Genomic DNA, 10860 nt, shown 5'->3' with positions numbered 1-10860 from the left:
TAATTTCCTTGAAGAGATCTCTAGTCTTTCCCATTCTGTTGTTTTCCTCTATTTCTTTGCATTGATTGCTGAGGAAGGCTTTCTTATCTCTTTCTGCTTTTCTTTGGAATTCTGCATTCAGATGCTTATATCTTTCCTTTTCTCCTGTGCTTTTCACTTCTCTTCTTTTCACAGCTATTTGTAAGGCCTCCTGAAACAGCCATTTTGCTTTTTTGCATTTCTTTTCCATGGGGATGGTCTTGATCCCTGCCTCCTGTACAAGGTCTTGAACCTCCATCCATAGTTCATCAGGTACTCTACCTATCAGATCTAGTCCTTTAAATCTATTTCCCACTTCCACTGTATAATCATAAGGGATATGATTAAGGCCATACCTGAATGGTCTAGTGGTTTTCCCTACTTTCTTCAGTTTAAGTCTGAATTTGGCAATAAGGAATTCATGATCTGAGCCACAGTGTGCTCCCAGTCTTGTTTTTGCTGACTGTATAGAGCTTCTCCATCTTTGGCTGCAAAGAATATAATCAATCTGATTTCACTGTTGACCATCTGATGATGTCCACGTGTAGAGTCTTCTTTTGTGTTGTTGGAAGAGGGTGTTTGCTAATCATAGTTTTAATAAAATAACCACTAACAATGTTGGTAGAGGTTCTAAATACATCTTTATTTAAATAAGTAACTAAATGCTGGCTCAGGAGGACAGTGTATTCACAGCACACATGTCTAGGATTGATAAGGTTCCCTTGGCCAATTTCCTACAGCTGGAGAGCTCAAGCAGATGACGACAACAAGAGTGTTAATCATTTTCCCGACAAGGCAATCTTAGTCACAAGTTCCTGCTAAAAGTGAAATCAGCCCCTTGGGTTTAAAAGCAGCTGAAAACTTTTTCCTCAGTTCACATTGGAATTTCTCCCTTTCAGGTTAAGCACATGGAAATTTGTTTGGCAATTCTTTTTACATCACAGTTTCCATTACTTGCTCCCACAAATCGGGGTTTATCTGATTGTGTGGTAGATGGAAACCTCAGGATAAAATTCAATGGCTGAAGGTTGAGTGAAATTTACCCTGGCCGTGGTTATGAAGAGGGTAAGTGACTGGACTTCTTTGTTGCTCTTGAGTTTATTTTTTCATATGCTAGATTTTATATACTATAAAATGCAGAAGGCATAATCTTGCATTTATAATCAACCATTTAGATGTGTTTGGTGGTTGTTTTTAAGTGATCACAAGCCAAAACCAAGAATTTAAAACACACAATTAGGCATGCATGCCAAACAAAATTGTTTCATTTTCCTCCTAAAAAAAATTATTTCTATTAACTATGCAGTTTATTTGGTTAATTGAACTGTAATTAATATGTCTTTCTACATTGATGGAATGTTGAACTGTTTAGTAAGTAGACTGGAGACAGTTTTAAGTGATCAAAAAGATAAATAATTTTGATTATTGGAACTAGCCAGAGAAGGACCTGAATGGAACATCCCGGGGGAGACTTTAAATGTCAGATACTCTAGCGGAAACTTATTTTATGGCTGTGTGTTTTTATTTAGCAAGATGATTTTATTTTCTTGTTTCTTGAAATCAATTTGAAGTTAGTCATAACAGTTTTATAAATGAAACCTAAACAGATATTTCAATTATTGTTTTTCTGGAAAAATAAAGAATGATATTTGGGTATAATAGAAGTACTTTCATTAGAATACTGACTTTTCTTACAGATTTCAATTTTGACCTTTAATTTCAAAAAAAAAAAAATCCAGAATTTCTCTTTTGAGGCCCAGAACAGTCCTGGGCACATAGAAGACTTTGTGGGATTAGCTGTTGATTATTTGTCTAGTTTTAAGTCTGCACTTACATTAATGGATATCAGAATATATCTTCTCACCACTTGTATAAAACTTTATTCAGTACTCAATAAGTCAATGATGAATTTAGAAGGAAGTAGAAAAGGGTCTTTATCTGAAAGGAATTTAATTTGCCTCTTTCCCACTACAAACCAAACCTTTCCATTTTGGAGAACTTTAATACTTTTCTGAGTGTTGGAAAAATTATGGAAAATGCCACCTATTTTTTACAGCAACATTGCATCATTCTTGTCTTATGATCCTTTCTGTCCTCAATATCTAGCACAGGGCTTCACACACAGTAGGATGGCATTGTTGCTGAGTATTCTTTCCACAAATTTTATGCAGTTCTTGTTTGTGGTTGATTTTGTAGATCTTTTTTCTTCTCTTGTATTTCTTGACTATATAAGGTTTAAAAAATTAAAAATTAAAATTAGAAAAAGAGAGAAGAAAAAAAAAAAAAAAAAGGAAAAATCCACAGAGCTGCAAAAGCCCAACGTAGAGGCAGAGGTTTATAACAACAGTAAAAAAAATGTGACTGAGAAAAAAAAGCTCAAAAGCTTAATTGGATTTCTTAGTGCCAATAAAATTGACAACTACAATGGTGGGGGGTGGGGGAAGAAAGGAAAAGGAAAAAAAAAATCCAGAAGAATCTACAGAACAAGTCAAAAAGTAAGAATAATACATGTTTTTCTTGAGTCACTGCTGTCAGAGTCTTTCCCTCGCTTGGAGTCACAGTCCACCTCACCTCCTTAGGTTGTCCTCCAACACTGTGCTGATCTCTGGACCTGCTGTGGGGGCAGCTCGGATTCTAATCTGGTCCTACTCCTGTGTGTTCTTACCTCCAATGTCCACAGGTATCACAACTAGTGCATTTTCTTTTGTGGGAGCTCTCAATGGCCTTTTATATATTCCATAGACAAACAGTCTGCCTAGTTAATCATGTGGATTTAATCTGCAGCTTGTACAGCTGGTGGGAAGGTTTTGGGTCTTCCCACTCTGCCCCTGGGTTTCAATTGTGGTTTTATTTCCACCTCTACATGTGGGTCATCCAGTGGGGTTTACTCCCGAGGCTGCCCTGGAGGACTTGGGTTTGCTCCTGTGAGGGTCATGTTCAAGGTGGTGCAACTGCTTGGCTCACAGGGGTTCTGGCAGCACCAGGTACTCAGGGGAGTTGGTGGCTAGGGAAGCAGGAAATATAGTGTTCTAGGAGGGTATGGCAACCAGTATTGGCCAATGTGCTCCAGTATTCTTGCCTGGAGAATCCCACTCCATGACAGAAGCCTGGCAGGGCACAGTCTACAGGGTTGCAAAGAGTCGGACACAATGGAAGCAACCCTGGGTGCATAGACTCAAGACTTTTTTTGCCTGTGGCAGCTCTGCCACAGAAAGAGTTGAGCATGAAGGTGGTACAATTGCTTGGCTTGTGGGGACTCTGGAGGCGCCAAGTGTGCAAGGACATGAACTGCTTCCGCTGCAGGAGTTATGGCCCTATCAGAGTCTTTTTTTCAAGCCTCTTGCAGTTGGGGATCAGAAGGCCTCTTTGGCCTTTCTCTGTAGCTCTGCCCATTCAGGCACTTAGAGGGTTTCCTTGCCTGGGGTCCTCCGCTGTTGTTCGGCATGTCAGGCACATAGAAGGGACCCCCACCCCCGGCTGGCATCCTATTCTATAGATCAGTGCATCAGGCACCTAAAGAGGCACCCTGGGTGGGGGTCCTACTCTGTAGTTCAGTGTGTCAGGCATTTGATGGGTCAGCCTCTCTATTGTTCAGCTGACTGATGCTGGCATATGGGGAGAGAGAGCCTATGGTGATGGCTCCATCCCCTACACATGACTCAGCAGTATCACCTTGCTTCCATGGCTGCCTGGCTTTCCTTCACTTGCGTTTTCTACCACGATCTCCTCCCTCAAATCCCCTCAACCTGTCTCTCTTCAGTCAACAGAAGCTCTTGCCCTGGGACTTCTCCACAATCCCTAAACTCCAGCTCCTAGCCACTGTGCCCTCCAGGGGGCCAACCTTCATGTCCAGGGTATGTATGGCTGTGGCAAGGACTGTCTGATTCTCGTTCCATTTAGGCTGCCACAGATCAGTTGTTTCACTTTCAGCCTTAAATGTTTCTCCTCTGACTCAGACAATTGCCCTGATGTGGGGATTGGACCCCTGCTTCAGTTCTCCCACCAGCCGAGGGCAGGTCCAGTCCTATGAACACTCCTGTTTTTCCCCCTAGTTCCTTCATCTTACCAAGTTTTGCATGGGTCTATATATTCTTTTCCTCTGGTCAGGTACTTCTGTTTGCTCTCAGCTGGTGTTCTGCGTGCACTTCTATGGCTGAAGGTGTATTCCTGATGTATCCATGGAGAGAGATGTACTCCAAGTCCACCTACTCCTCCATCACCTTGTTCTCCTGCAGTTCTTAATCATGGCTTACTGCTATCATCCCTCCTCCCTCCTCCTAGGCTGAACATTGTATTCCATAGACACTTAGTACATTTGTTGAACGAATGATTGGTGATTGGCTCTGGCATGTAGTTTCTGTGAATATGGGTGATAAATTGGGTTCTGAGGGAGATGAGTGAAGGCTGTATCAGTTTGGGATTCTTCTGGTTGTCAGTGACAGAATACCTGACTAAAGTTGGCAGAAGCAGAAGCAAAAGGGAGTTTATTGGTTCATATAGCAGTTTAATGATGCACCTGATTTGAGAAACAGCTAGATACTAAGGCACAAAGTGATCTCTCTGTCTGTCTTATCTCTTTCTCTTATTTTGTTCTTAGATGGGCTTTCTCTTTGAGGTTATAGAATAGCTGCCAGACTCTCCAAGAGCCATTTTGTCTCAGATTCCAATCAATGGGAAAAAAGTAAATGTCTTTCAGCAATCCTGGAAAACATGAAAGTTCCTCAGAGTAGACCAAGAGTGATGGTAGCCAGGAGGGTTACTGTACTGGTTTCATGAGCTTCTAGGGTCCAGGGGAAAAGCCTCAAGCAGGACAACTGAACTGAAGATGGGGAAAGGAGAATCCCCAAGTGAAAATCCAGATTGTTGCCACAAGAAAGGGGAATAGACACTTGATAATTACACAACAAATGTCAAATGCAAGGTAAGAGGATTACTTCATTCTCTTTTTTTCCATTGTCCTTAACATAAATGTATCCAAAAATGAGTAAATAATTGCTGGGAGAACTCAATCAACTCTTAACTCTATAAGGACGTGCATTAACTATTAAAGAGAAAGCAGCTGGAAAGACAGAAGAAGAGGGTTTCTGAGTTGTTTGAACCCAGAGTCCCATCTAGAGCAGTGACCCTGAAATTTGCTCTATATTGAAATTATTTGGGGGTAGTTCTGATGCTCAGGCCATTCCTTATAAAACATATCAGAATATCTAGTGCTGGGACTCAAGCATCAGAACTTTTAGGCTCTTAGGTGTATCGTGTTATATGCAAGTTGGAGACCCAGTGGTCAAGGGAGATATCATGGAAGATTTAGGATAGTTTTAAAGGTACCTGAAACTGTACCTTGGATATAATAGATCCTCCATAAATACCTGATAATGATTTAAAATAGGAAAAGAACATGACCGGGGGATATTTGTAACTGTTTCCTGTGTGTCTGCGTCACGTTCAGTTCTCAGTATACATTCCTTACTTGATCTTCTTAGTCAAAATTAAAAAAAGCAAAACTCCATTTACAGTGAGGAAATAAAGGTTCAGTAATGCAAAGTAACTTGGCAAAAGGTCAACCAATTAGTAAAACAGGTCTTCGGGGCTCCAGATTATATACTCTTTCACAATACCACAATCTGTGACAAGTTGCAGATGTCAGGCATGAGTTTAAAGGGGAACTCAGCTGTTGGGTGTAGCAAGTAAATTTACCTGACTAAAGAATAGAGTATGGACCAGGCATGAAGGCAGTACTGAAAAATTGGCAGAAGGGGCCTCATCTACAGCACAGGTTGGGAAGCAAGGACCTTTGTGCCAAGTCCAGTCCACCACCTGTTTTTATAAATAATATTTTCTTGGAACACGGCCACATTTGTTTTCGTATTATCTATGGCTGCTTTTGTACTACCATGGCAGACCTGAGTAGTTGTGACAGATACCATATGGCTTATAAAGTCTAGCCAGCACTTTACAGAAAAAGTTTGACCTAGAGTTTGACCTAGAGTTTATGTTTTCAAGTGATAAGCAGTTCTGAGAATGGATGAAATTGCCATTATAAGTCCAGGACTGATGATAATGCTTATGGCCATATAAGTAGGATTCTCCAAACCTCTGTTCATTCATTCATTCAGTTAACATTTACTGAGCATCTACAAGGTGCCTGACACTCTCAGCTCAGTTGAAATGCAGTGCAATAAATTCTACAGTGAAAAATAGGATTCTAAAATAAGACAGATTTTCTCTCTGCTTCTAGGCTACATGAGGGCAGGTTTTGCTTCTGTTTTTACTCATCATCATGGTCTCAGCCTAGTAGACAGTAGAGGGATCACTAAACTTTTGATGATTAAAGTAATGATCGATTAATGTGGTAGAGGTAAACATAGGATGCCAGAGAAACATAGATAACCCAAACTCTGATAGAATGAGGTCAAGTTATGAAGCTGAAGAGGTGGAAGAAGTGAAAGGATAAAAGGCTGCAAGTTGGGGAGGGAAAGGAGCAGGGAGGAGGGAGGGGTTATAGTAAAAGTTCACTGAACCCGTTTTGGACGAGGTCTATCACTGTGGGACTGGACAGAAGGAGAACTATGATCCTGAGCAGCATTTGGTGAAAGATTTGATGTGATAATGTAACTCAGAAAAATCTATTCAGTTCCCAAATCAGAACCCTACAGAAGCTTCCTGCTGCCTACAGGATAAAATCAAGATTACTTGGTGAGACCTTGAAGTCATCTACAGTTTGTTCTCTGTTGTTTTAATAGTGAAAGTGAAAGTCAAATTCACTCAGTCATGTCTGACTCTTTGCGACTTCATGGATTATACAGTCCATGGAATTCTCCAGGCCAGAATACCGGACTGGGTTGCCCCGTTCCCTTCTCCAGGGGATCTTCCTAACCCAGTATCAAACCCATGTCTCCCGCATTGCAGGTGGGTTCTTTACCAGCTGAGTCACCAGCGAAACCCAAAAATACTGGAGTGGTGGCCTATCCCTTCTCGAGCAGATCTTCTCAGCCCAGGAGTTGAACTAGGGTCTCCTGCATTGTAGGCGGATTATTTACCAGCTGAGGTGCCAGGGAAGCCCATGGTTTAACCGTATTGCCCTTAATTCCTTACCTCAGTTCCCACCATCTAGTTTTATGCTTTCTGATTATGCTTTATTCAGTCTTGACTTTGTGCCTTGTAAAAAGACATGTCCCCACATGGGATCCCTTTTCTTTCTCTCTCTCTCCTACTCATTATATAAGATGTAAAATGTACCTAGACTCTTCTTTTTTTTTTTTTCTTTTTGGCATCACCACATGGCATGCAGGATCTTATTTCTCCCACCAGGGACAGAACTCATGCCTCCTGCAGTGGAAGTGTGGAATCTTACCCACTGGAGTGCCAGAGAAGTCCCACAGGTAGACTCTTGACATATTTTCCCACCTACTTCAATCCTCACTGATATGTCTTCTCCAGATCCCACCACATGTTAACATCCAGTTCTCATCTTCAGACACAAAATCAGTACTGTGTAGGAATGCTTTGAGCTGTTTTGTGGGTTAATGCTTTACATGCAACATGAGAATGAAGGTTCCTAGAAAAAGCGGTCATAAAATATTTCCCACATGTCCTCTTAGTGCCCAACAATACTTTATGCACACTTGATATTTAAGTAAACACTTAAATACTTATTGAGTAAATAAATGAATGAGTCAGATGAATAAACAGTTATGAGGTTAGATATGCTGCTAGAAAAGGAAGTCAGAAAATGGATAATAACTAGAGGAGATGCTATAGCACAAGGAAAATAAATAGTACTTTGTGGTTTGAAGTATTCTCAAAAAGTACAGGTTTTTGAGGGAAAGTACTTAAATTTATTTTAAAACATTATAGTAGAAATTCAGATGTGGAAAAATAAGTTTATATACTTCTCATTTTAAGGCACTTTATCATAATCTATAAGATCATGCTCTTTAAAAAAAATCTGTTTATTTCTGTCCCTCTTTATCTTTATTCCTATTGTCATTACTCTATGGTAGCCATTCTAATTCAGTTAATGTGTGTTCTCTTTTTATATCAGTTTTTGTAAACTGTGTATTTTTTGTTTTTTTAGTACATGTTTAAAACATATATTCTGTAATACCTTATGGATCTCAATTTGTGTTCTTTTTTAACTAAGTGGTAAAGTTTTAAAGATCTGTACATAATTGCTACCATATAGATCTGTTGTTTCTACATGGGACATCATTATGAACTCACCACATTTTACCTATTTATGCCTCCAGTGACAGAAACCATATCACAATCTCATATTGTTTCTTCATACATCTAGTGTGAGAGTTTATTTTGGTTATATCTCCAGGAATGGCATTTCTGGATCACAGGGTTTGCATTATTTAATTTGACTATGAAGTACTAAATTTCACTGCAGAATGGTGACATTAGTTTATGTACATGGTCCCTCTCCTCAGCCCCCTCCCTTCCCAAATAAAGCCTCTTTCACTTACCAAAAAAAAAAAGATATCTGCCTGTGGGAACCTTTCCAGACTCTGTCTCAGGGTTTCTATAAACTAGTACTTGGGTGCAACAATAGAATGATCTCTGTTCGTTTTCAAGGCAAACCATTCAATATCACAGTAATCCAAGTCTATGCCCCGACCATGCTTCTATGCCAAAGAAGCTGAAGTTGAACGGTTCTATGAGAACCTACAAGACCTTCTAGAACTAACACCAAAAAAAGATGTCCTTTTCATCATAGGGGCCTGGAAAGCAAAAGTAGGAAATCAAGAGTTACCTGGAGTAACAGGCAAGTTTGGCCTTGGAGTACAAAATGAAGCAGGGCAAAGGATAACAGTTTTGCCAAGAGAATGCCCTCTTCCAACAACACAAGTGATGACTCTACACATGGACATCACCAGATGGTCAACACCAAAATCAGATTGATTATATTCTTTGCAGCCAAAGATGGAGAAGTTCTATACAGTCAGCAAAAACAAGACCAGGATCTGACTGTGGCTCAGATCATGAACTCCTTATTGCAAAATTCAGACTTTGATTGAAGAAAATAGGGAAAAACCACTAGACCATTCAGGTATGACCTAAATCAAATACCTTATGTTTATAAAGTGGAAGTGACAAATAGATTCAAGGGATTAGATCTGATAGACAGAGTGCCTGAAAAACTATGGACAGAGGTTCAAACATTGTGCAGAAGGTGTTGATCAAAACCATGCCCAAGAAATAGAAATGCAAAAAGGCAAAATGGTTGTCTGAGGATGCCTTAAAAATAACTGAGAAAAGAAGAGAAGGTAAAGGCAAAGGAGAAAAGGGAAGATATGCCCATCTGAATGCAGAGTTCCAAAGAATAGTAAGGAGAGATAAGAAAGCCTTCCTAAGTGACCAATGCAAAGAAATAGAGGAAAACAACAGAATGAGAAAGACTAGAGATGTCTTCACAAAAATTAAAGATACCAAGGGAACATTTCATGCAAAGATGGGCACAATAAAGGACAGAAATGGTGTGGACCTAATAGAAGCAGAAGATAGAAGACGTGATAAGAATACATAAAAACTATACAAATCCTCAAAGATGATGCTGTTAAAGCACTGCACTCAATATGCCAACAAATTTGGAAGTGGCCACAGGACTAGAAAAGGTCAGTTTTCATTCCAATCCCAAAGATAGGCAATGCCAAAGAATGTTCAAGTTCAGTTCAGTTCAGTAACTCAGTCGTGTCCAACTCTTTGCAACCCCATGGACTGCAGCACGCCATGCTTCCCTGTCCATCACCAACTCCCAGAGCTCATGTCCATCGAGTTGGTGATGCCATTCAACCATTTCATCCTCTGTAATCCCCTTCTCCTCCTGCCTTCAATCTTTCCCAGCTGGGAAAGAACGTTTAAACTACCACATAATTGCATTCATTTTACACGCTAGCAAAGTAATACTCAAAATTCTCCAAGATAGACTTCAACAGTATGTGAACTGAGAACTTCAAGATGTTCAAGCTAGATTTAGAAAAGGCAGAGTGATGAGAGATCAAATTGCCAACATCTGTTGGATTCTAGAAAAAGCAAGAGAATTCCAGAAAAACATCTACTTCTGCTTTATTGATGATGTGAAAACTTTGACTGTGTGGACCACATCGATGGAAAATTCTTCAAGAGACAGGAATACCAGACCACCTTACCTGCCTCCTGAGAAATCTGTATGCAGGTCAAGAAGCAACAGTTAGAACCAGACATGGAACAACTGACTGGTTCCAAATTGGGAAAGGAGTACGTCAAATCTGTATATTGTCACCCTGCTTATTTAACTCATATTCAGAGTACATCATGAGAAATGGTGGGCTGTATGAAGCACAAGCTGGAATCCAGATTGCCAGGAGAAATATCAATAACCTCAGATTATGCAGATGACATCACGCTTACGGGCAGAAAGCGAAGAGGAACTAAAGAACCTCTTGATAAAAGTAAAAGAGGAGAGTGGAAAAACTGGCTTAAAACTCAACATTCAAAAAACTAAGATCATGGCATCTGGTCCCATTCAGTTCAGTTCAGTTCAGTAGCTCAGTCATGTCCAGCTCTTTGTGACCCCATGAATCGCAGCATGCCAGGCCTCCCTGTCCATCACCAACTCCCGGAGTTCACTCAGACTCACGTCCATCGAGTCAGTGATGCCATCCAGCCATCTCATCCTCTGTTGTCCCCTTCTCCTCCTGTCCCCAATCCCTCCCAGCATCAGGGTCTTTTCCAATGAGTCAACTCTTTGTATGAGGTGGCCAAAGTACTGGAGTTTCAGCTTCAGCATCATTCCCTTCAAAGAAATCCCAGGGCTGATCTCCTTCAGAATGGACTGGTTGGATCTCCTTGCAGTCCAAG

General features: G+C 40.4%; 1 protein-coding gene across 1 annotated transcript in view; it reads left to right on the top strand.

Moving 5' to 3' along the window:
• Nucleotides 1–836: 836 nt before the first annotated feature.
• The window catches only part of TRPM6 (transient receptor potential cation channel, subfamily M, member 6), a 166364-nt gene continuing 156340 nt past the window's right edge, over nt 837–10860 (top strand). The window contains exon 1 of the mRNA XM_010844892.1: nt 837–1083. Within this exon, the coding sequence (XP_010843194.1) occupies nt 1075–1083 (9 nt within the window). The 5' untranslated portion in view covers nt 837–1074. The remainder of the gene's footprint in view (nt 1084–10860) is intronic.

Source organism: Bison bison, unplaced genomic scaffold (genome assembly GCF_000754665.1).
Source record: "Bison bison bison isolate TAMUID 2011002044 unplaced genomic scaffold, Bison_UMD1.0 scf7180017864212, whole genome shotgun sequence".
NCBI lineage: Eukaryota > Metazoa > Chordata > Mammalia > Artiodactyla > Bovidae > Bison > Bison bison.
The sequence above is the reverse complement of the archived record's forward strand: the minus strand, read 5'-3'. Positions and strand labels throughout refer to the sequence as shown.